Source organism: Ictidomys tridecemlineatus, chromosome 14 (assembly GCF_052094955.1).
Source record: "Ictidomys tridecemlineatus isolate mIctTri1 chromosome 14, mIctTri1.hap1, whole genome shotgun sequence".
Classification (NCBI taxonomy): Eukaryota; Metazoa; Chordata; class Mammalia; order Rodentia; family Sciuridae; genus Ictidomys; species Ictidomys tridecemlineatus.
Genome location: NC_135490.1, coordinates 8731037 through 8757248, shown reverse-complemented (window position 1 = coordinate 8757248; position 26212 = coordinate 8731037). Strand labels below are relative to the sequence as shown.

General features: G+C 52.3%; 1 protein-coding gene across 1 annotated transcript; it reads left to right on the top strand.

Annotated features, from left to right (window-relative positions):
• The first annotated feature begins 144 nt into the window (after positions 1 to 144).
• Positions 145 to 22263, top strand: LOC101974420 (L-gulonolactone oxidase). The gene is made up of 12 exons (XM_040292442.2): positions 145 to 306; positions 1459 to 1560; positions 2802 to 2927; positions 4308 to 4402; positions 6585 to 6675; positions 8980 to 9165; positions 12658 to 12765; positions 13516 to 13592; positions 19087 to 19236; positions 19375 to 19539; positions 20910 to 21000; positions 21566 to 22263. The coding sequence occupies exons 1-12, from the start codon at positions 304 to 306 to the stop codon at positions 21692 to 21694; spliced, it is 1323 nt and encodes a 440-aa protein (XP_040148376.1). The 5' UTR covers positions 145 to 303; the 3' UTR covers positions 21695 to 22263.
• The last annotated feature ends 3949 nt before the right edge of the window (positions 22264 to 26212 follow it).

Here is a 26212-nt window from a genome sequence, read left to right as displayed (position 1 = left end):
TGGTGTTGGGGTCGGAGCTGGGCCTGCTTCCAGAGCCTCTACCTAAACCCTGCCCTGCCTCCTTTCTGCCTGAGAGGGGCTCCCAGGAGGGGGCAGGGCCCAGCTGCTGTTTGTACTGGTGACCTAACTCCTGCTGGGGGTGGAGCCCGTCCCACACACTCCCTGCCTTCCCCAAAGCCCCTTGGTGTGCAGCAGTAGGGACCCAGCCTGAGCTGCCCCGGCACCGAGGCTGCTGCACCTCCTGCCCAGGGCTTTGTTCTTGAAGAAGGTCGGAGACAGCTGAGGCTTCTGACCACCGCAGCCATGGTAGGTGCTCAGGGTGTGGACAGTCAGTCCATCTGTGCTGTGTCCAGACTAGAACTATGACCCAAGTGTGGGAGGGCAAAATTATGCCACATTTGGGGCCAGGGGAGGCCCTGTGGACCCTCCTGACATAAACTTGAGGCTCCGGGGAGGCGTTGGGGTGCAGGGAGAGGTGCAGGGGAGGAAGGCTGAGCTGAACTCAGCACCTTCACTAGGTTGCTGGGAAAGTCACCTCACCTCCAGGGCCTCAATTTTGGCTGCTGAAAACAGGAGTAAGATCACCTAGTCCAGGTCACTAATGTAAGATCTAAGCAAGTCAGGAGCTGTGGTGCACACCTGTAATCCCAGCAGCTCAGGAGTCTGGGGCAGAAGGATTGAGAGTCGAAAGCCAGCCTCAGCATCTGTGTGGCTCTACGCAATTCAGTGGGGCCCTGTCTCTAAATACAATACAAAAAATAGGGCTGGGGATGTGACTCAGTGGTCGAGTGTCCCTGAGTTCAATCCACAGTACCCCCCCCCCCCGCAAAAAGAGATCTAAATAAGATATAAGGATCCCAGCACACTGCCCTATAACAGTGGTGTCCAACAAAGAGTCTTACCTCCAGGACTTGGTGCTGTGGGTTAGAGGCCAGAAAGACTCTGCCATTGAGCCTCCCGGATGTGCCCCTTCCCTGCTGGAGAAGCCTGGCGGGGAAGCTGAGAGCCAGGAGCCGCCATTCCTCCTGGCCACCAGGGCTCCTGCAGTCCCCTCCCTGGGCCTTGCTCAACTGCAGCACTGCTGGATCCCTCAGAAAAGTGCCCAGAGCAGGGGCCACCTTGGGTCTGCCTTCTCAGGCTCTGCCCTTGAACTCATTGAGCCCCCTAAACCTAAGAATGGGCAGAATTTTCCATGCAGCTGTCCATCAGATCAGAAGATATCAAGGAAACAATATCAGGGGGCCCTGCCTGGAGACGCACAATCTTAGAGTTTCCAGTGCATGTTTGATCTTCAGGTCAGGCCCTGACCTGAGAGCTGATTAGGGCAGAGAGGAGCCTGGGACCACCACTGTGACTCGGCTTCCCGCTCCACAATGGTGGGGAGTAAGGGAGACACAATCGGGCTCGAATTTCAAAAGCTGGCTTGCTTGGTGAGATACGACATTTTTCCTGGTACAGGTTCATGGGCATAAAGGGGTCCGGTTCCAAAACTGGGCAAGGACCTATGGCTGTTGCCCAGAGATGTACTATCAGCCCACATCTGTGGAAGAGGTTAGAGAGGTGAGTATCCACCTCTGCTCTGCTGCCCTGGCAATGGAGAGGAGGCTAGATATGGGACTCGCTAAGATCCCACCCCAGCCCCAACCCAGAACTGCTGGCCAGTGGCCCCTGCCCACCTCTAATCTGCATAGCCATGTCCCAAGGACCTCAGATCTGCACTCGCTGCTCAGTCCTCTTCTGTGATTTGCACGCGTGCACACACACACAGGTGCACAGACATGTATGCACATTGTCTCATCCACACTCACACTTGCATGGATTTCTGAGAAGAATCAGTGGATAGTAGGGAAGAGCACTGAGTGTAGGAAGGGAAGAGCATCTGGAGAGTCCTGGGTGGTGGCTGCAGGTGGGGACAGGGATGCTAGCAAGGCAGAGTGGCTTTGGACTGATCAGAGGGGCAAAAGACTCCATTTGAGGGAGAGAGAGGGAGCTGGGGATGTGTGGTGGCTCCTAAGCAGACCCCTGCCCTGTGAACCACTAAAAGCAGGAGGTATCCCTGCCGGAAAATGGTGTTACACAGTTAAACAGGTGTCTTTATTGTAGAGCACAGAGGCCTTCAACATGCCGAGCAGCAGGGGGGAGGGGGAGGAGCTGGCGAAGACCAGCCCCTGCACAGCATAGCCTGTGCTTCCCGATCTCATAAGACTGTGAGCGCTTCGTGGAATAAATCATAAGGCCAGTGTTCCGTAGCACAGATAGGAGGCTGTTGGAGCAGGGAGAAGACAGTGAACAGATTCATTTAAATGACCTCATTCATCCATTTATTTCTTCACTCAACAATGTTTAGATGCCACCTGTTTTTGCCAGGCCTGGAGTAGGCTCTGCAGGTTCAAAGTCAAATTCAGTCACTGATATTGTCTTTGAGGAGCCCTAGTTGGAGCATGGAGGCAGACCATAGGTCCTTGTAGTCAAGCTAAAGAGCTTGTGACTTATCCTTAGGTCTCTGGGGCACCCTTGGAAGGCTTTGTGTTGGTAAGGATATGATGGGGTTTGCCTCTAGAGAGCCCCGAGCCGCAGCAGAGAGAATGTCGGAGTGGCAGGTTGGGAGGGTCCCTTGGATGTCTATCCAGGACCACTTCCAGGCCCATACTCTCTTTCTTGTGTGACCTGCACAGCAGTCTGGAGTCAGGCAAAGCCCCTCAGGCCTGGTGCATCTCCCGGCTGCCTGCGCCCCCTGCAGGTTAGGCCAGGACCCTGCAGGTTCTCCCGCTGCCTCTCTGACTCTTGTATTGTCTCGGCAGGTACTGGCCCTGGCCAGGCAGCAGAACAAGAAGGTGAAAGTGGTGGGTGGTGGCCACTCACCCTCGGACATTGCCTGCACCGATGGCTTCATGATCCACATGGGCAAAATGAACCGGGTTCTCCAGGTATGGGAGCCCTGGGCTCCCCCTCTGCTGGCCCCAAGCTTGACAGCCTTCACCCAGACCCCAGGGCACATGCTCCTCAGACACCTTGCCACCCCTGAGTCCCCAGAGTAGCACCCTGATCCCTGGCCTTTTCTCGCACACTCCTCACTTGAACCCTCCCTGGATTTGAGGAGGCCTCAGGTCAGGTCATCCTGGTCCCTTTGGCCATGGAGAAGTTGTCTACTCCCCTCCCCTGCAGAGCCTCCTCTCCACTTTGCTAGAACTGGAGCAGGGAATCAGATTCCCAAAAGGCAGACTTGCAACGACAAATTCAGAGAGACCTGAAGTGGCACTTACCTAGCTTTCGAAGTGGAGAAATTAAAGATCAGAGAGGGTCAGTGACTTGCCAGCCAAACAGCAGCAAAGCTAGGCACAGACCCAAGACTGACACGAGCTCTGAGCTGGGATGCTGTCCATGCAATTCAGAGCCTACACTTGGCACCTGCCAGAAACTCAGGGTCCTGCCCCCTGTTAGAACTTCTTTTCTCACCTGAACCCCTAACCTTAATTTTTGGCAAATAATCCCCACTCCAAGCCCCCTAGCAAGAATCTGAGTTTCTCTTACTGTTTCCTCATTTGCTCAGGCTGACAGTCTCTACCTCTTAGAAAACATCTGGGCTAAGATATCAGCCATGGCAGTAATTAACTCTGATTGCTAATTAGTGAGGACTGAGCTCTAGCAATTTATTTTTCCTGAGCTCTGCGCTCTGGGTCAATGGAAGGAGCATGGGCTTTGGAATCCAACAGATGTGGACTCTCATTTTGGTTCCACCGCCAGGGTTTGTGTGACCTTGGGCAAGTGACATCAAATCCCTGAATCTCAGTCTCACACCTGTAAAATGCAGAGATGCTCCTACTGCTCAGGGCCACTGTGGGGATCTCACGACAGCACCTTTGCTGCTTGGTTGGGCATCAGACAGATGTTACATCTCTGCCCTTCCAGTCTCGGCCTTTGCCTAGGTCTTCCCAGGGTGAGATAAATGGAGAATCTGAACTCCATTTAGGAAAGTCAGGACCCTAGGGGAGCAGGACCTCTTTAGTTTTTGTTTGCACAGGAACACAAAGAAGTCCCACTGTCCCAGTCTGTGCAGGTGGGCAGGATCCTCGTTCTGGCTCTGCCGTGTGAGCCTGGGCAAAATACTCGCCACCCTGGGTGTGCCTCTCCTCCTCCACCCAAGCTCCAGCACCCTCAGGCCCCATGCCCCTTTAGGCTGCCTGCAGCAGGAGCTGGCTCAGGCTGATCACCAGCTGGGACAGACACTCATGTTCCCAAGGAGCCTGGCTGCTGAGGTGAGGCTGGGTAGGGGCCTGGTGCCTCCCACCTCTGCTGGTCTCTTGCAGGTGGACAAGGAGAAGAAGCAGGTAACCGTGGAGGCTGGCATCCTCCTGACAGACCTGCACCCACAGCTGGACAAGCATGGCCTGGCTCTGTCCAAGTAAGAGCCCCTCCTCCTTCCCAGGTGGGCCAGGGCTGCCCCCCACCCTGCACGGCCTGGGCCAGACACTGAAGGATCTGGGGGATTCGAGAAGAGTGTTTCTCAGGGTGCTCTTCTTTCTCTGGATCCCCGTTCTTCCCCCTCAGGATGTCTGTCTCTTCATCCCCTATGGGTCCAGAAGCTCTTCTGTGGGAACAGAAAGCAGCAGGAGTTGAGTTGAACCTTACATAAGAGTCTTGAACAAGGGTGTCACAGTGGAGCATTAAGAGTGCCTGAAATTTTTCAGTAAGCAACTCTAGGGATCCAAACACAAGGATATGCAAAATAAGCACTCAGAGGAACAGAGGAGCATGGGGACCAAGCCACAGGGCTTCCTGGCATGCCCATCCACGGCCTCGCTTGTCCCTCCATCCAAATGTGGTGTTTCCACCGAAAAAAGTCAAATGCAGCCAGAGGAGTAAATCTCTCTGCATTTCAATCATTAGGAGTCGGCTGTTTGGTACATTGATGTAGCAATCTTGTTGCAGCTGGAACTCCACCACAGAAGCCTGAACTTGGCCTTTGTGCCTCAGTCTTATCATAGGGCCTGGGCATCGCAACTCCTTTGCACTCTGGAAACCATCTGCTCCTGCCCCTCTCAGGGTCACAGCAGTGCCAACTGTCCTGGAGTGTCTGCCCTGTGTGGACCTCATTCAGGCCCTGGAGACGCAAAGCGTAGCAAAGCCCAGGCCCCACACATAAGGACTCCCAGCCAGGGGCAGACAGGTGCAGAAACTGTCCAGCCCAGTGCAAGACGGCAGCCTCCATGTCACCCAAGTGGCCAGCGCACTGTAGGCCTCCAGTTGGCCCCAAGGTCAGCCTTGACAGGAGGGGAATGTGTGAGAGGGTGGGAATCAGAGCAGGGTCTCTGCAGGAGGATTCAAAGATAACTAGATATTACTCAGGAAAAAGGAAGGAGGAAGGGATCCCAGGCCAAGGGAAGGCAAGCCTGTTATCTCCGCCCTCTCCAGGCCAAAGTTGAGACTTTCTTCCCCGGGTCCCTCCGTGAGGGCCTCCATTTACCCACCTTGGCATATTCAGAAGGAGCCATATCACCAGCTAACCCAGCCCTCGAGGACACGGGTAGACAGGACAGTGAGGGTGTGGGTAGGGGAAGGCTAGATAGCGCTTACGTTTCCCTCATCCTCTTCCTGTTCTTCCAGGGCAGCCCCCAGGGCCCATCTCCACTCTCCAGGAAGATACGAAGGGAGGTTTTCCAGTCCTTGTTAAGTGGCCTTGAAAGTAGGATAAGTAGGCCTTTGTCCTCTTGCAACTGGGGCAGGGCCAGGCCAAATGCCCACCCCCCCCCGCCATTTTTTACTGGTGAGACCCAGGCCCAGCCTATTTCTGTATGGGACCATAGGCTACCTGGGTTGCTGGGTAGCCACCGTGTAGCCCCATGGCCCTGACTGTCCTTGGACCATCAGTAAATATTTGTTTCCTTCTCCCTTAAGCTCGTGCTGAATCTCAAAAAAATCCCAAGAAGTTAGGGTTTTTGTTTTGTTTTGTTTTGTTTTTGACTCCTGTTCCACTCCTCTTCCTCAACCCTGAGATCCAGGCAAGAGTTTCTAATTCCCACCCCCATAGCACACGCCTCCCCGAACGGTGCTGCTCCCCTATGGGTCTGTCCCCTGTGCCCACAGAGCTCCTCTTACCCATTCTGGGGCCCGGAGCCCCAGGCCGAGGGATACAAGCTGTATCCTGGAGACCCAGGGAACCCCGCAGGTTTCCCAGCAGAGAGTGGCGGGCCCCCTCGTCCTCTCTCCTCACCAGCTCCCACCCTCCTGGGCTGTGTGTGTGTTGGGGCCACAAGGACTTCCCAGGCTGGCTGCAGAGGAGTCTGTGAGAGCCTGTGCCCTCGCCCAGTGGAAAGATGTGGGTGGGTGGAGGAACGTGGCCCTGTGGACTGGAGACAGCCCAGACCCCAAGCAGGCAGCCTCCCCTCAGACTACACCAGGCCCCCCGGCTCCTCCAACAGTCCCCTGAGATGAGGCAACCGAGGCACAGAGAGAAGCAGGGCCAGCCGTGCTGCCCGGGCGGAGGGTAGATGTGGGCAAGGCCTCCCCTCAATCCAGGGGGCCTGTGGTCCTGAGAAGCCTAACTGGTCACTGGTGTCCCTCTTCCTCCCTCCTGCTGAGTCCAGCCTGGGAGCTGTGTCAGATGTCACAGCGGGTGGCGTCATTGGGTCCGGAACCCACAACACAGGGATCAAGCACGGCATCCTGGCCACTCAGGTGGGTACCCTGCTGCCCCAGGCAGGGCAGGCATAGCGTCTGCGCACCTCGAGCTCAGCCCATCTCCTCTCTGATGGAGGGAGACTCCACAGGGGCCCTCCAGGGATAGACTGTTCAGTTTAGCAAGTGAGGTCAGGGATCAGCCAGCAGCCAGATGACCCATGGTAGAGCCCATCCCGGTGGCCGGGATGTCTGGCCTTTCCATAAATACACTTCATGAACTTCATGGGGGTCCAGCTTGGGGAAGGTCTGGGGCTCAGACCTGCAGTCAAAGCCTCACTCCACCACTCCCTGGGCAGTGCACGTAGGTAGATTGCTCAGTTTTTCTAGACGTTGCTGTGAAAATCGTCAGCTAAAATGAAGAATGAGAGATGACCCTTAGGTAGCCCACAAGAAACGGACAGCCACCATATGGCAGTTCAGAGGATGCCTGTGTCCAGAGCCAACCTTCCCGAGTACATAGCTTTAACTTAACAATCTGCCTTAAGAGGGACTGATCTGCAGGTGGGTGGAGTCCTCCATGGACTCTGCCTTTTCCTGCTCAAAGCTGGTTTACTGCCCAGGAGAGCCCAGTGGTATCAGGGGCTGAGGACAGCATGAGAGCCACCCCCCCACACACACACATTTGGCGATAGTCCCAGCCCATTGTCCAGGACTGATGTCAAGCCAGTTTCTACAAAATGATCAGCAGACAACAAAAGCAATCCTGAGAGAGCATACCTCCCGAGAGAGCATGCAGGATTCCCTGGCCACCTCTCTTCGGAAGCCCTGGAAGCCATGTCTGGAAACTATGGGGAGTTGCTTACTGTCGGATTTTGCATCTCAGGCCCAAGGCAGGGAGCATTGAGACAGAGCTGACAACTTTAGTGTCCACTCGACACTAGGCAGATATCCACGGGCATGGCACATTCTCTCATTGAGTCCTCGCCTCGCTTTCTGAGATGGTTGTTGCTATTATACCCATTTCACAGGTAAGGAACAGAGATGAAAGAACATGAAAGTCCGTCTGTAAACACAGTGTTCACCCTTCATGGTGTCTAAGTCCCATCGAAGCATTGCACAGGCCGGCTCTCATCTGCTGCTCTGGATCTTAGACAGAATCTGGTTTTTGTAAAAATCAACACAGTGTCCTCGCTCCCACCGATGCCACCATGCCCCATTTCTGCCAGTTTCTCCTCTCTGGTCCTTGGTCACTGTTAATCAGAATTAGTTCAGCTGTGTCTTTTCTCTCCTGCTGAGCCACCGAGCTGCCAACTACATGTCAGAAGCAATTTCCATCCAAATTAGCAGGTAGCAGAGCGTGGAGAAGGCCTTCAACAGTGGTGAAAGAGTGTCCCTCTGGAAATGGGGGCCAAGGGGCAGAGATGAGGTCACCCATTTCTAACCCAAGTTCGAAGTGCTAGCAGCAACCCCAAGTGTCCGGTTGGTGAGGCCAAGAAGGAGGGTGGAGTTCCTCAGGAAAAGGGGTCCCTGAGGCAGGGGAAGGCCCAGCGTGGCCAACATGTAGGCCAGGAGTAGCTGGGACCTGGCAGAGTTGGGACAGCAGGGCTGGCCTGACCCAGGGCCACACGGGCTCTTACTTTGCCTTCTGTGTTAGCCAGCTTTTTGTCACTGTGACCAAAATACCTGCCAAGAATAACTAGAGGAAGAAAGACCTAGTTTGACTGGGTTTCAGAGGATTCCGTGCATGTGGGCCAGCTCCCGGGCAACACAGAACAGCAGGTGGCTGTAGCAGGGGAAGCTGCTCAGCTCCTGGCAGCAGAAGGCAGAGAGAAGGGGCCAGGGACAAGATCAACCCCCCAGGGACCTCCTTCCTCCCACTAGGTCCCGCCTCCCCGACGTGAATTCAGCTACCGAGCTGAATGGATTAAATAGATCGACCCACACATGACCCAGTCCCTTCCCCAAAGCCCCCCTCTGCACGGTGCTGCTCTGGCTGAACACTGGACCTCGGGAGAACATTCAAGATCCCAACCATAACCAAGCAGCTCCCCCGGGAGCTCTGGGCTCCGGCAGCCCAGTCCATCCCCAGAGCACCTCTGGGCAGGGAGGCACAGAGGATGAGGCAGCCATTCCCAGAACACAGGGGATGAGAGCAGCTGAGGGCTGTGCCCACCCAGACCCAGCCTGCCTTTCCCTGCTCCCCTTCTCCTGAGACTGAGAGGCCTTGGTCTGACAGGAGACAGGGCGCGGAAGTCCCACGTGGTCCTCTGGGTGACTCCTGGCCTCCCTCCTGAGGCAAGCAGGGAAGTGGGGTCAGTGGCCTAGCAGGGTTCTGAAGTGTGACTCTTCTCCCACTGCCAGGTGGTGGCACTGACTCTGATGACAGCTGATGGCGCGATTCTGGAATGTTCTGAGTCCAGCAACGCGGAGGTGTTCCAGGCCGCGCGGGTGCACCTAGGCTGCCTGGGAGTCATCCTCACCATCACCTTGCAGTGCGTGCCCCAGTTCCACCTGCAGGAGACGACCTTCCCCTCAACCTTGAAGGAGGTACTGGTCCCTTGCTCACCGCTGCTCAGCTCAGGAGAGAAATGGAAGACCTCAGCAAGTCAGCCACATCCCACTGACAGTCCCCATGGTCCCCATGAATTACGAGGTCTGACCTCATCACCCCTTTCTTTAGCCCTGGGGAGACTGTGGCCTGAGTCCTGTGGGCAGTAAACCCCAGAGGAACTGCAGCGGGTGGCAGACAGGGGGGCAAGAAGGGGCCTGCCCCAGGGGACAAGGGCCAGATGAGAGCCAGAGAGGACACGTCCAGGATTTCCTATGTAGTGGAAGTCTCCGCCATCACGGAACCGGGCACCCAAGAATAGCCTGTTTAGACTGTCCCCAAATACAGTTCCATCCTGAGGAACTGGAGGTTAGGACTTCAACACAAGAATTCGGGGTCGGAATGGAGCACTACTCAACCCGTTGCAGAGGTCAGGAGTCCCCTGGGCAATTGACAGTGAGAGTGTGGACCACCCCAAGAGAGCGGGTGTGGGTGAGAGGGGAAGGTCCTTGGGCACAGGAGCACTCAGGGAATGAGAGGGTGAAGAGGGATTGTGAAGGAAACTAGGCCCAATCAGACAGGAAGGAAGACAGGAAGGAGCGGCCGGGTTCCCAAGGCCACGGGTGCTGGCCTCCATGTTGGAGGGGCCACACAGCCAGTGCTGCAGGGGCTCAAGGATCAATACCCAGATCTGGGTGAACCTCAGGAGGCCACTGCTGACCTCCATGGGAGCAGCTTTAGTAGAGCGCAGGCAGGTTAAGGGGTGAATGGAAATCGCATGTGAGGAAGACATGGGCGGTAGTGACCTCTCCCGGTCAGAAAGGCGCTCAGCCCCACCTGGCTGTTGAATTTGACTTTCTGCCTCTGGCTTGGGTCGGAACTAATCAGTTTGAAGCTGAATATTTTGACCCAGAGATAAAGGGATTGCTTCTTTTTGCCTGAGCACCCCATGTTCCTTTTCAGAGAGCAGAGCTGCTGAGTCCTTTGACACCAGGCCACCCTCTGTGCTCCCCTTTGGCCTTACTGAGATGGGTTGAGATTCCCGCCAAGTCCCTCTTCCATTAGGGCCTCACCTTGGGCTGCCTTCCCCACCCCAACATGCACACCAGCACACACGTGCACATGCGCACACGTGTATACATGCTCACACGTCAGCTGACAGCTGTCCATGAGCCTGCAGCTCACCTCAACATGGAGACTTGTAACTTGGGACATTCTTGAAAACTCAAAGTAAAACTTTTAAGCAATGTTTCAAAGTTCCCAATTTGAAACAAAGTTTCAATTGTTTCCAAGTTCCCAGTGGCTTTGATTTTAAAAGACTATGATGACTTCTAAGAAAAAACAACTGCAATCTCCTCTGCTAAAACAGAACCCTCAAGTGCACACACATATGATCACACAACAAAAACTCTCAAGGGGAAGGAGAGGCCGGGCCCCTGAGCCTGGCCGGGCTGCTTTCTCTGGGTGACCTTGATCCTGTGCCTAAACATCTGGGGCCTCAGTTTCATAGTGATTTACATGTGAGGTTGGACTTGATGTTCCCGAGGTCTTTCAGGTCTGACATCCTGTGAGCCAGTGAAGCGTTTGGATGCAAAACTGTCCCCTGATGTCCTCCACCGCTGGGACAGAGGGCTGTGTACTGCATTACTATGACCTTCCTTTGGAGCATCTGCTGAGAGCACTTGGGCCTTGTCCCGAGGAAGACAGGAGCCCACCCAGCTCATCCTCCCAGGGTGTGGGGAGCGGGATTTCTCTCCTCCCACTCATGGGTCAGCCAGTGTCCTTGGTGGCTTCTCCTTCCTCACTGCCCTTGCACCTCGCAGAAACAGTCCCCAACTCCTCCTGTCCCCAACACCTACCCTGCTGACAGGTGCATGCCGAGTCCGGGGTCTGAGCCAATCCTGGATATCCTGGTCACACCTGATTGGCTCACAAATGTTATCCCCTCCTCTTGACGTTTATCCCCTTCTTCCTGCTGCTGGGTGATCTGTTCTGCAGTGCAGACATCTCCTCTGAGGCGTCCGTGGCTCCCCCAGGATCCATGAAGTACCTGGATGTGCTCAAGTAACTCAGTGGGGGATGGTCAGCTGATCAAGACCATTGATCATCCTTTTCCAAGATTTTCTCCATCTCCTCCCACCCTGGCTAGATGGGGCTCATCTCTGATCCAGTTCAGTGCTCCCCTATACTGGTTCTCCTAAAGACACCTCAGTAAGGTTGTTGGATGCTGATCACAATCCTATGAAAGAAAGCTGTCATTCCCAAGCCCAGAAAGTGTTAGAATCAGCTTTTTCATGATACAGAACAGTAGGGTGAGGTCAGATGTTGGCCCAGTTCTGTGAACGTGCTGCTGAGAACGAGCTGTCCTTGTGCCTTTTTACAATGAATTCTCAGCATTGTCCACTCATTGTAGCCTGGTTCACATGAAATCATAGTAACTCATTCCCAAAAATCAATCCCATAGCATCATTACTCTAAATTTGAGGGACAGAACCCACTAGAAACCTTCATGCCAATAGCTAGCATAACAGCACTTCCTCTGAGACTAAAGTCCTTTGATGGTGCTCCTAGGAAATCCATGATCCCGGGGACCTTTGTTCTCCAGACAGGACAGTTTGCAAGTCCTGGTGGAAGAGTTGGGATGGTGCCACCAGTCAACAACCACTTAGTGCTAGATGAGCACCACAGAGTCACTGTGCCTAGTTTAGTGCTAAGTCGCCCTTCCATCATGGAATCATCCCAGGTGGGAAGCTGGACAGGAGTGTTTCAGGATCTAGAGCTGAGAAAAGGGGACCATTACATTCCCTGCTGGGATTTGGGACTTGAATCCAGAACTTGTTCCAAGACCAGAGCTCTTCCCCCAACCCCACAACTGGAGATCAACCCCCAAATCTATACTTTGTCACAACTCGACCCATACCTGCTTGATGGGTTTCAGGGAGATGATTCACCTGTGACATTATTTCAGTGGGTCAATGATGAGCCACCTCAGAGCCGTTCATTAAAGAACTACTATGCATCAGGGGATAAGAAATAATGATAATGATGACAGCAATGATGACAATGACAAGATAAGAGTAACTGTTCTAGAAACTGTAGTGTATGCCTACCTCGTGCTTAACATGTGCCTGGTATCACATTAGGCACTTCCTGGCCATTAGCTCATTTAATCTTTGTGACAGTCCTGGTTCTACAGATGAAGAACTTGAAGCAGAGTGATAAGTAACTCTCCCAAACTAGTAACTGCTTAAAGTAGGACACACAAGAACTCACTTGTGTCCTCTAAGCTATTAGGGAAGTCATCATGTAAGTGGACCATCTTAGTACCCAGCATATTTGAAGACTCATTCTGTGCCATTTGGCAGTGTGTGGGCAATCTTAAGTATTTCCTTTTGCCAGAGAGAGACTGAAGCACATCTGGCCCCTGATTTCCAGTGTTCCCTACCACTTCTGTGACCATCAGTCTCTTCCCTTTCCTCGCGCTGTTCTAGGTCCTGGACAACCTGGACAGCCACCTGAAGAAGTCCGAGTACTTTCGCTTCCTCTGGTTCCCACACAGTGAGAACGTCAGCATCATCTACCAGGACCACACCAACAAGGTAGGTATGGCGGTGCCCCAGCCCTGCCCAGCGTCTTGGAGAGGGTTCTTCCCAGCCCCAGAGTGACTGACACTTCATGCCTTCCTGGCGGTCAGGGAGCTGGGAGTACGGCTGAGTGTAAGGAAGCGAGCATCAGGGCCAGAGGGTGGAGGGAAGGAGAAAGGGGCCAAGTGGGACCCACTGTATCCAGAGGGGGACCCTTAGGGTGTGTTCAGAGTCAGCCTAGATGTAGGGAGAATGAAGCAGAGGTCAGGGTAGGACAGGTGAGAGTCCTAGACAGCTGGGCTGGACCTCAGAAACCTCTCTTATGTCTGTCCTTCCCTCTACTGCCCCCACCTCCAATCTAGAGTGGAAGAAACCACTAGTTTGATCTCACCCATGTCCTTGGCCAATGGCTGCTTCTCAGCAGATGAAAACAAAACCATCACCCAGATGCACATTGAGGGGGCCACAACCCCTCCTGATGGGGGCAGCACAGGTTCATAAAAGGTGATTGCTGGACCCCTGGCTTGTGGGCTTTCCAGAGGAAGGACATTTACTTTGTGCAAAGTAAATGAATAAACACTTGGAGAAAGAAGCATGAAACCAAAGGTTAGAGCATAGCACCTGGCTGTGCCTTCAGGAAGGAAAGCTTTCAGTGGCCCCACCCTCCACCTCTGCCACCTTCCTGCACCAGCCACATCCCAGACACCAAAAGTCAGGAGGCAGCTCAGCCCTGGCACTGAACTGATGACACATTCTCCTTCCCAGCCCCCCTCTTCTTCAGCCAGCTGGTTTTGGGACTATGCTGTTGGATTCTATTTACTGGAGTTCCTGCTCTGGACCAGGTAGGAATGCAAAGGTACCTTTCTCTGCAACTGCCATATACTGCTAAAGATGTAGTTCATCGGAAGAATAATGCCCCTACCTTTATGCATGCAAGTTGTGTCTGTCTCCTGGGTCTTGGCAGAAGTTTGCATCCCTGGATGCACATTTGAATCATCTGGGGAGCTCTAGGCTCACCTTAAGGACAATGGAAGTCATTAGAAGAGTTTGAGGGAGGAAGTATTTTAAAATGAGCCATCCAGCTGCCAGGAGGGATGGCTGGGAAAGAGAAAGAGGGAATGTGAGAAGAAGCTGCAAGCCCATGTAAATGATGTCTATGATGAGGTGGTGTCTATGGAGATGGAGAGAAATGAATGAATAAATGGATGGATGGATGAATGATGGATGGATAGATGGATGGATGGATGGATGGATGATGGATGGATAGATGGATGGATGGATGATGGATGGATGGATGGTGAATGGATGATGGCTGGATGGATGTTGGAAGGATGAATGATGGATGGATGATGGATGGATGATGGAAGGATGGATGATGGAAGGATGGGTGATGGAAGGATGGGTGATGGATGAATGGATGGATGAATGATGGATAGGTCCAAAGTATACTAAAACAAAAACAAAAAACACATGGTGTATTTAAAAAGTTGAAATGTCTAGACCTAAGAACAAATAAATAACAGATATGCCCAGGCATTGATGAAATCATCTCCAGGCTCCTTAATCAGGGTCTACCTGGGACTGACCCTCTGTCAGTCACTTTAACAAAGCAAGTATCCCAGTGGGACCAGGACGGCATATTTATTTCCTAACGGTGCATGGCTAAGAGTAGGAGACATAATACTGACACATAATGGGCACCATGTGGAGATATTTCATCTTGGGTCAACCTTCCAGTGACAAGAGATAAGAAAATGGAGAATTTCATTTTGTCCCTTCTCTGATGTTGACATCTCCTCTCCTCCTGGAGGCCATTCCACTTGTTCCCAGGCCAACTGAAGAGTTTCCTCTCATCCTCCCAGAGTCTTGTGTGCATTCCCCAGGGGTAGTGTCACCCTGTGATAGGTGCCTAAGTACAGTCCATCTTTGCAATGAAGTTTCTGGCATCTGATGCATAAGACTCATTCCCTGGGTTTGACCATGAGAAAATACAGTGGGAATTAGTCTCAATCTAGAGTCCAACTTCCTGTCTTCAGATTCCTGCTGTTCTACCTAGCAGGACTGGGGCAAGTTGCAAAATGTTCCCATGCCTCAGTTTCCTCACTCATAAAACAGAAGGGTAATAGTACTCATGACAGAGTTGCAAAGCCCCAGTGAGATCAAGTCAAACTCTTAAGCAACCCTTGGTCCATGGAGGATGTACCAAGTGTTGGCTGTTATCCTTTGCTCTGAGAGGTGCCATTCACTTTTCCCCTACTTCTGGCTCCTGCCTGCCCAACTCTCCCCTCCAGAGGACACTGCTTAGGGGCCTGTGGAACCAGATGATTAGCACATCTAGGATGAGCACAGTTATCATCTACTGGTCCTACAGCCCCTCTGCTGGATCTCCCTCAAATGCATCCACTCCTCTTTGGTGCTGCACCCGGGCACTGTCCTTATAGCCCCACAACGGCTCCTTCCTTCCTCCCACCTCACCCTGCACCCTCCACCCAGTAGCCAGGCTGATCATTCCAAAAGACAAATTAGATGATATCACCTCCTGCCTCAAGGCAAATGGGAGCCTCATTAAATTGAAATTCTCAAGCCATGCAGTGTAGCCTTCTAACCGGGCAGTTTAACAGTTCTTTGTGTGTTCACCGTGCCCTCAGTCTAATTGAACATTACTATCACTCCCCATCAGCATTCCCCAACATCTTAACCCCAACCCTGGAAAACACTAATCTGTTCCCTGTCCCTATCAATTTGCCTATTCTGCACATTTCATGTAATGAAATTAGATGGTATGTGACCTTTGTGACTGGCTTATTTTGCTTTGTGCATTGTTTCCAAGGTTCTTTGTGTGGTAGTATATGTCACTATTTCTTTCCTTCTATGGACAAATAATATTCCACTGTAGGGCTAGACCACATCTTGTTTACTGATTCTTCAGTGGATGGGCATTTGGATTGTTTCCACTTTTGGGTGCCCCTGGATAATGCTGCTGTGATTTTCATGTAAAAGTTTGTGTGTGGACTCATTTTCAGTTCTTTGGGCACATGCCTAGTAGAGGAATTGCTGCCTCAGATGGCAATTCCATGCTTAGCTTTTTAAGAAATTGCCAGGTTTTCAAAGGAACTGTACCAATTTATAAGCTCACTGGCAATTTACGAAGATTCCAATTTCTCCATATCCTAACAAAGTCATCCTGTTTAAGGTGGTATCTCATCGTGGTTTTCATTACAATCTCTCTGATGATAACGGCATTCATCATCTTTTCATGTGTTTACTGGCCATTTGTGTACCACATTTGGAGGGAGAAATGTCTAATTCAGATTTTTTTTTGCCCATTTTAAAAAATGGATTATTTGACTTGTTACTGATGAGTTTAAGAGTTTTTTAAAATATATTCTGGATCCAGTCCCTTATCAGATATATGATTTGCAAATATTTTCTCTCATTCTATGATTAGTCTTTCTACTTTTTTAATAGTGTTCTGTGGAGCACAAATAATTTTAATTCTCGTTAAGTCCAATTTATTATTTTGTTGTTGTTGTTTTGTGTTACTGTCTCTTAAAAAAAAGTCGTAACCCAAGATCATAAGGATTTTCTTCTAAGAGTTTCATAGTTTAGACTTTCAGCTCTTCTGTTGCTCTGATCATTCTCTATGGTTTGAGGTAGGGATTCAACTTCACTCTTTCCTTGTAGACACCTAGTTGTCCCAGCACCATTTGTTAAAAGTTTCTTCTTTTCCCATCAAATTATCTTTGTACTTTTGTTAAAACCAATTGACCAAATATGTCAAGGTGATTTTCTAGACTCTCTATTCTACTCTCTTGATCTATAGGTCAATCCTTAGCCCATACCATCTCGATTCCTGCAGCTTTATAGTAAGTTTTTATTTGATTCAGGAAATGGGAAGGGATCTGAGTCCATACCCTTCACCAGCTTCCCCTCTTGCCTTGTTATCCTTGGGATGAAATCACACTTTGCTCCTGGGGTTGTTTCTTCCCCTCCTCCTCCTCCTTCTTCCCCTCCTCCTCCTCCTCCTTCTTTCTTCTCCTTCTTCCTTCTTTCTTCTTCTTTTTGGTACCAGGAATTGAACCCAGGGACACTTAACCGCTGAGCCACATCCCCAGCCTTTTTATTTAAAATATTTTATTTAGAGACAGGATCTCACTGAGTTACCTAGCACCTCACTAAATTGCCAAGGCTGGCTTTGAACTTGCAATCCTCCTGGCTCGGCCTCCTGAGCCGCTGGGATTACAAGCATGCACCACAGTGCTGGGCCTGGGGTTTCTTCTTTCTCCGAGGTCTTTCTCTTGTCTGCCTGGTGGGTTCCCAGTTACCCCGGCACACCCAGCTCAAACCTCCCACCTTCACTAAGCACTCCAGTGAGTTGGTCCCCCTCCATGCTTCTCACCTTTTTAGTGATCACAAAGTTGCCTACTCGAAAGTTCTTGGTCTTTCTGTCCAGCTCCTCATGACCATGCAGATGGCCTCCTTCAAGCTACTGCAGTGAATCATTAGTGGCTCCAGAAGGTGATTAGACCAGCTCAGCTCAGCAGGACCCTGAGCTGGCCTGTGCCCATAGGGTCATGGTTGGTGGCTCCCCCAGGCCCAGCACTGGCTGCCCCCACAAAGAGCCTCTGGACCTTGCCCCTTGGCCCCATGCCAGGACCTGTCCCCCTCTGGCACCCCCTGCCCCAGCTGTCAGCTGCCAACCTGAGGTCTGCTTCCTCCGTCTTCCTTCCTGTCTTGGCCTCTCTGCTCACAGCCCTGAACATACACAAGACTATTCAGCTTCAAGGACACAGCCTAGCACTGTTCACCTCCCAGGATGGGACCGTCCCCACCTTCCCACGCCCCTGAGCCCTAAGAGCACATCATGATGTAGGAGAGGCAGGGTGTCAGGTTGACCAGGCTGGAATGCGTGTCCTGGAGGTCCCACCAACAAAGGCAAACATAAATATTAGCCAGGACACAGCCCACCCGAGAGCTTCCCCTCCCTCCCCTCCACCTTGTCAGACGCACAGGCCCTGGGCGAGATGCTGCTCCAGCCTGGGGACTTTCCTTCGTGTTCTTGCCTTTCCAGTCTAGCTATGGTGAACATTCAACTCGTTTATAAAGAGAAAAAAGGACCTTGGGTGGGGGGGGGCCTGCATGTGTGTGTATACACAGATTTTGGCGATTCAGTTTCCTGGCCAGGTGGCAGCTCCTTCCTGGCCCAGGAAGCGCAGAGCCCTCCCTTGGTAATTACCTGGACAGCTCTAGCTCCATTTCCAGGCACAAGAACTTGGGACTGGAGACCCCATCCAAGGAACTGGTCCCCACTGGCCACTTAACTCTACAGCAATCCAGGCTTCCCAAGGTGTGGAAGGAGGGTGAATACCACAGTCCAGCAGTGACCTGCTGAAATTAAAACCCCTTCTGCCCTTTGCCCCAACCAGCTGGTGAGGCTTTGGGACAAAGACATTTATTTCAGTGTGGTCTGAGGTGGCAAGAGGCTGAGAACAATCTGAATAGCTATTAATAGGCAAACCGTGGATAAAGGGTACAGTGTTGCCACTGGAGTCCTAGACCAAGGCCTGTCTCCGGATCCAACAAGTCAGGTCCTACCATCGCCCAAAAGCCAAACTGAGAGGGCCCTGGTGGAAAGCCTGCAAGGAACTCTCATCACCATAGTTACCCAGGAAGACAAGGGACCCGTGTCCTCAGCCCTGTCTTCCAGGGGCTGACAGTGACTGTTTTAGAAAAGGGAATGGAGACAAAGCTGGAGGATTTGGAGGGAAGGCACAGCTGCTAGATCAGGAGATCTAGGCCAGGTGGGGCAGGGCAGGGCACCACCCCAGGACAGGTGCCTCCCGGTCACCATAAGAAAGCTCCTCGTAGCCAGGCATGGTGGGGCACACCTGGAATCACAGCTGCTTGGGAGGCGGAGGTGGATCACAAGTTCAAAGCCAGTCTCAGCAACTTAGTGAGACCCTGTCTCAAAATTTAAAAAAGGGCTAGGGATTCGATTCCATCCTTGGTACCAAAGCGAGCTTTTCTTGCCTGAGACATAGTTTTGATTCTTGTCTCAAGAGCTTAAACCATCAGGCCTCTTGCTCCTGGAGTCTAAGGTGACATGAGGAGGCCCTCCCTCATGAAATTTCAGTCCCCTCACCTGGTCAGCCATGCAGCCGCTGAAAATGATTTAGAGCCACAAGCTGCAGTAGGGATTTCCAAGCTGTAAATAAGCCGCAAAGGCACCCGAGTGTTGAATGAGTAGCTTGCATACAGCTAGCACACAACACATGCAAGTATTACAATTATGATGCCCCCTCAGCAGAACCCAATGTGCCCTCCCCGTCCCCCCAGCACCTTCCTGCCTTGCCTCGTGGGCTGGATCAATCGCTTCTTCTTCTGGCTGCTGTTCACCCGCAAGAAGGAGAATAGCAACCTCAGCCACAAGATCTTCACCTACGAGTGCCGCTTCAAGCAGCATGTCCAGGACTGGGCCATTCCCAGGTAGGCCTGTCCTGGGGCAGCTGTACCCAGTGGGCCACCCCGGGGCAGAGCCCTGTCACCGCCATGCAGAGCCTGGGGGTTCGCCCGCCGCCCCTTCCTCTCTGAGGTCTGGTTTCTGTCCCCCTGGACTGAGCGCAGAGAGAAGACCGGGGAAGCCCTCCTGGAGCTGAAGGCCATGCTGGAAGCCCACCCCAAGGTGGTGGCCCACTACCCCGTGGAGGTGCGCTTCACACGGGGGGATGACATCCTGCTGAGCCCCTGCTTCCAGAGGGACAGCTGCTACATGAACATCATCATGTACAGGTGATGGGCTCACGGAGAGGCTGGGCCAGGTGGGAGGAGGTCCCCTGGATTTGAAAGTGCCCTTCCTAGGTGTTTCAGTGCTAGCTCTGACGCCACCTTCTCTAGGGGGACTCTGCTTATTCTGACAGCTGGAGTCGGTCTCTCTCTCTCTGAATTCCTTTGACACTTCCTCTCTGTAGGCTCTGATGACATAGATGTGGCTAGTCTATATTATGTTAATGTAATGTTCATATTGCTTATGAATTAATATCAATTAGGAATAACTCTGATGCAGATATTATGGAATGACAGCCATAGTCCACCTCATGGGCCCACTCTGGTCAGGGATCCTGACAGCCTGGAATGGCGGGTTAAGAAAGATTCCGAGGCTGGGTATCAGTTTGGCAGGAGAGAGGATCCTGCTTGACACCAGGTGCCTGTGTGCATGCACGTGCCCTCTTGTTGGCTCTGCAAGGCACATTCCCAGGGCTGCATTGTCTTCATCCTTCTGGGCGGGGCATCAGGCTCCGGGAAGAGGCTCCTGTCCCAGGGGAGTAGAAGTTCATACATTATGAAATTTCTGCCTCCCCATCCACCTCCGTCCATCACTGCCCTTCTGACTGCATGAGAACACTACTCCCCTCACCCTCCCTGAGTGTATTTCTTCAGTGTAAGACCCAGCCTCGGGGTGGGGGGGGTCCAGGGGATGATTCAAGAGAGCGCTGCTGCTGAGGGCATCCCAAAGAGCCAGGTCAGAGAGTGTCTGGAAGACTGATTGAAGGGGCGGGGCGGTGGCTCACATCAGAGAGGAGCAAACTCCTGGTGAGCCCCGCACCCCATCCATCTATCTATCTTCTCCCTTCCTGTGAATTCCAATTCAGAGGTGAGGAGGTCTGCGGGGGAATGCCTCTCAACATGTCCATCTGCATCTTTAAAAATGGAGTCAGGCTTTTCTGTCAGTCAGTCAGTCTGACTTGGCCGGTTGACCAGGTGGTGAGAACTAGGTTGTCCAATAGGTCATATGACCACGATCTCCAGACCTGAACCAGGGTATCCTGAGCTTCCAAGGTTCTGTTAAAAGATAGCTAAAGCACCGAGCATGTGTATGGAGACACACACATACAGTCATGCGTCACTCAACAATGGGGACATGTTCTAAGAACTGTCAGTGGGTGCTTTCGTCATTTTGAGCATCGCTGGGTGCGCTTAGATAATCCTAGGTGGTACTGCCTACTGCTCCCCTAGGCTGTAGTTCAGCCGCTGTCCATGTACTGGGGGCAGAGTCAGCTTTAGTCCCCACCCCACGTGGCAAGACTGGGCAGGTACCTGATGACTGGGTTGGATGCAGGGCAAGGGCAAGGCTCATCTCCTTTTGTCGCCCCTAACCCCAGGCCCTATGGCAAGGATGTGCCGCGGCTGGACTACTGGCTAGCCTACGAGACCATCATGAAGAAGTTCGGGGGCAGGCCCCACTGGGCCAAGGTAGGACTCCTGGGCAGAGCAGCAGGGCAGAGCTGTGCGTCGTGGCTTCCACCAGGGGGCGCTTCTCCCCCTGTTCCCCCAAGCCCTCCAGGACAACCATCAGAAACGCTTGGGCTGATCCTCCCTCCTCCACACTCAACTCCCCTCCCTGCACTGTGGTTCCAACACACCAGGATTGCTGTGCTCTTCGGTCTTCAGAGAAATGCCTTTCACTTTGATTCTCATAGGAAGCTTATGAGCAGGATCAGGCACAGGCATCAGTGAACCCATGTAACAGACAGGAAAGTGAGGTCGCTCCATGGCACTGAAACCACAGCCCCTCCACTGTGGCACGCTGCCCTTGGCAATGGAATAGCAATCCAGGGCTGCCTTCTAGCCCCTTCCTGCTGTGCCTTCCAGGACCCTCTCCCTTCTGTTTGGTCTCTACGTGGTGCACCTGCGTGTGTGTCTGGGGGAGGGGTGTTTCAGTGCACACAGGCTTGGGGACTCTGGGGTGGCTGCTTTGCAGCCCTGCTGAGCTGCAGGCACCAGGAACAAGGCCGGCTGCTTCTGGTTGTCTCCACAGGCCCACAACTGCACCAGGAAGGACTTTGAGAAAATGTATCCTGCCTTTCCCAAGTTCTGCGCCATCCGGGAAAAGCTGGACCCCACTGGGATGTTCCTGAATTCCTATCTGGAGAAGGTTTTCTACTGAAGCCGTAGAACCCCACGCCTGTCCCAGCCCGCCTTGATCAGGGTGGAGGCCCAGCGTCCCCCGACAGAGGGGCACACCTCCCCTCCAGACCCCACGGCCAGAGCTGGGCTCCCGCAGTCTCCCCTCCTTCCCTCCCTTATCCTCACAGCGCACCCAGCAGTAGGTGGCCCAGCACCCCAATCCCTGTTTACATCTCTGTGACCTCCTTTTCCTGCCCCTGAAATCAACACACCTGGGAGAAAGGGGCAGCCCAACATAGTGTGTCTGTCCAGAGGTCAGGGATTCGCTCATTGGCAAGGTCCACCTGCTGGCTAGGTGGGAGTGAAGCCCCCAGGTCTGCAGCTGCAGGGGTCCCTTCCCAGCCCCCTTAGCAGGTGTGTGGGCACAGAGGTGGTATGGACCTCTGCTTTCTCTCCCACATAAGGCTCTTTCAAATGCTCAGCTGATTGCCTGCCTACAACTGCTCTCTTCCAGAAGCCTCTGACAGCCTGGGTCTGACCTTCAGTCTGTCTCTTTCAGGGGTGGGACCCTCCTCATTCTCTTCTTAATAAAAACTAGCAATTGGTTCACTGAGTTCCCTCCTCTTCGCCCCCAGGGTAACTCTGGGAGCAAGGCTTGCTCCAGGGGCCCCCCTCCTGGGGCCTGCCTGGGAAAGGTTTCCTATTCCCTCTGGAGTGAGTTTGCCTCTCCCTACCTCTGGGCAGCTCCTGGAGCATGCCTTGGTGTTCTTGGGGACCTACTATGCACCAAGTGCTTTGGAGGAATTAAAAGAAACTTAAGATAGCTTTCTGCCCTCGAGAAACATACACTAACCATCTATCTCAAGGGGTTAACATCTAGAATACACAGAGCACTCCTTTGCTTTGCCAACAGAAAGGCAATCCCATCAACAAATAGGCAAAGGACTTCAACCTCAGACATTCCTCTAAAGAAGATACACAAATGGCCAATGAGCACGTGAAAGATGCTTAACATCACTTACTTAGGGAAGTGCAAATAAAGCCACAATGAGATACCACTTCACCCCCAGGAGGATCAATATTAACAACTATAAGGTTTTAAAGAGCAGAAAATAACAAGTGTTGGTGAGAACCTGGAAAGGTTGGGATCCTGTGCTCTGCTCGTGGGATGCAGAACAGCACAGCTGCTGTGGGAAGAGGTGTATTCCTGAGGAACAGAAGCGGGAAGTGACAGGGACACGTGTGCACCCCTGTTCACAAGAGCCAAAACGTGGAAGCAGCCCGAGTGTTGCTGGGTACATGAACGGATACGCAAAATGGGGTCTGTACCCACAAGGGAATGTCATTCAGCCTCAGCAAGGAAATTCTGGTAGCTTCCACGACATGGATGAACCTCGAAGGCATGGCACTGAAATAAGCCAGTCACCAAAGGCAGCACAGCACGGGTGTGATTCCATTTAAATGAGGTGTCTAGTGAAGGCAAATTCATAGGCAAAATAGAACAGTGCTTCCCGTGGACTGCGAGTGGGGGCCACGGGGACGTGGCGTTGAATGTGCACAGAGTTTGAATAGTTGGGGAAGTTGAAAACAGTGCTGGGGACGGATGGTGGTGACATCTGCATGACCGTGCGAAAGTTTTTCTTTAAAAAAAAAAAAAGTACTTAAAATGGTAAATTTTATCTTCTGTATTTTTTACCCCCAAGATTTATATTTGAGTTGGGAAACACAGTGTGCCAAGGATGTTCAACGACGGGAAGGCGGACTATGATGCCGTGTCGGGGAAGTGGCCCAGCAAACCTTCCTGTGCTGCACAACAGCAGGGCTCAGCCACAGGACCCGAGTCCATGGCCTGGACACAAGCTCTGTCTGCGGCAAACCAGCTGGGGGACTTGGGGGTTCAGTGCACAAGGAAGACGCAGAGCTCCTTGTTCAACACTTGTCAAACTCTCAAGAGGATGACAGCAGGACATTAGGCAAAGCATGAGGCCCTTCTGAGCCAACTCTGGGCCTCACCTGACAAGGGCCAGCCCTGCCAGAAGAGCATGCGGCAAGGTGTCATGGTTACTTTTGTGCATTGACTTATAAGACTTTAGTATCAAATTATTTAACCAACTACTCCTCTACCTATTGCTGTGAAGGTATTTTGCAGTGGTGGCTGATCTTTATGATCAGTTGACCTTCAGTAAAAGCCCTGACCCTTCATGCTATGGGTGGGCCTCACACAATCAGTTGAAAGACCTTCAAGACAAAAATTGAGATTTTTGAGAGAAAAAGGAATTTGGCCTCAAGACTATGCACAAACACCAGCCTCTAGAGCTTCTCTGCTGACTTGGATCCTGTGAAAGAACATCAGCTCCTGCTTGGAAATGAATCTCTTGACCCAAATATATACACTGGTTATTTTTATCTGGAGAACATTCCGTGATCCATAGGCTGAAAATTAGATTGATGAAACTTATAGAACAAAAAGAAGAGCAGGTTGAAATCTGCTTTGGAAATCATTAAGTCCAGGTCACCCCACACACTCTACAGATGAGGAAACTGAGGTTCCAAGAGGTGGAAAAACTTGCCCAACATCACACAAGAAGCTGAGAAAGACAGTGTCTCCAGACTTTTCAGCCCCATACCCCTGTATTTTAGAGAGCTTACACTTTAAACTCTATGAATTTTACATTCTATCCCATAATATTGTTGTGTTTTAAAGTTCTGAGTAATGTTCCATTTTCCAAATCTTGAAATGACATTTCTGGAAGGAGTGCCACGCCTGTCCTGTGGACTTCTGGCCACCCACGCCCGTCCCAGTGGAGGAAGTGGAGCTGGCACAAAAGCTCGAGAGGCTAAAACCTTGAGGTTCAGTGAAACCTTACACAATTCAGTGTTCTGGAAAAAAGTCCTTCCAATTACCAGGGAAACTGGCTGCCCTTTTAGGTTCAGCCTTTCAATAAATGTGATCTATTCTTTTGTTGATTTGGGATCTCTGGATGTCTGAAGGCCATCTTTCCAGAAAACTCTCCTTCCAGAGTTCTTTAGACATTAAGCTGTGTGCCCTGAGCCCATGAGCTGGGCTCCGGAGGGTGGAGAATCTATCTGGATTCTCTTCCGCTCCTTTTCCTTGCTTGCTCCTGCAGCTCCCCTTCTTCTCGCCTTGCCTGGCTCCCTCCCTAACTGGCTGACAGCTCTGCCCCCTGCTGGCGAACACTCTCCTCATCTCTAACACTGGACTGCTAACACAAGAAGCTGGAAATGCCAGCAGCATCCAAGAACTGGAAATGGAGCCGAGGATGAGGAACTGCGCGCCCAGCCAGCGTGTGGCGCACCCAGCCAGCAGGAGCTGCTCTCAAGGTTGAATTTGGGGTGGGAGGTCGCACCCCAGAGGGCAAAAGGAAACAGCAAATCCTGCCATTTGTGGCAGCTTCTCCTCTCCAGGTGGCCCTCTCATCCCTACACTCTCCTAACTGAGAAAAAGAGGGGTCCAGGGGATGCAGCCACCTGACCACCGCTCAGAGGTCTCCCATCTGCAAAGACATAGGATATTTAAAGACCCAGGACAGGTGCCCTTCACTTCACCAGGTGACTCTGGAGAGGGGTAGCACCAAGTTAGCAGAGTTGACCAGGCCACCTGCATGGGAGGGCCTGGAGGACAGAGAAGCTAGGAAAATTCTGAGCCTTGAATAAGGTCTTATGACCTTGTGGTCAGCCAAAGCCCACCATCAGTGGGGGCCACAGCGCAGTGGAAGGAAGGAAGGAATCCCTCTCTGATCATTTAGTGGCAGACCCTGGAAGGGATTCAAAGTTGTCCCTGGTGGTGGCTATCTGTGCCCAGGAGAAAATCAAGCTGCCAGACTCTGACCTGAACTGGCTGGGCCTGCCAGACCCAGCCCCAGGAAAGACACAGAGAGGGAGGAAACCTTGGGGGTGGCACAGGGGGCTTGCTGAAAAGGGAGAGTTCCCTAAGCCACCACTGGTTTTAAATTTAGAAGGGATGTCCCAGAGCCACCTGGAAGGGAGGTGTGACTCTGAGGCCTCCAGTTACTAGAATAGAAACACAGGAAGGTGCTATCCCAATACTAGGAAGAAGAAACCAGAAAAACCACTCTGAGCACCTCACCCCCAGGCCAGAGTGTTGTTAAGGGGGGCTATGAACTACAGGAGGAGATGCAGCAAGTCCCTGAGCCTTGCTCCTTCAGCTGTGACTGGTTTTTTCCCTGGAATATTTCAGAGGTCAAGAGAGGACCAGGCATTTCAAAAAAATTCCAAAGTAGAGTCCCTAAATTTGGGGTGGTTTTGAATTTTGGCAGAGCTTCCCACCCATGGGATGCTCTGACCCACTCAGTGGGAGCCTGCGCAGGGCCAAAGGCGATTGCAGACACAGCTTACCAGCAATTCCCTGTGTCCCCAAGGGGCAAGTGGCTGGTGGTGGGACCCAGGTGAGAACCTAAGAGGAGCCTTGGCTTTGGTGTGGCTGCATGACTGTGACTTGGCACCCATGAAGTCAGTGGTGAAGATGCACGTGTCCTCGGGAGCATCAGGCTGGAGTGAGAGGTCCCCTGTCCCCATC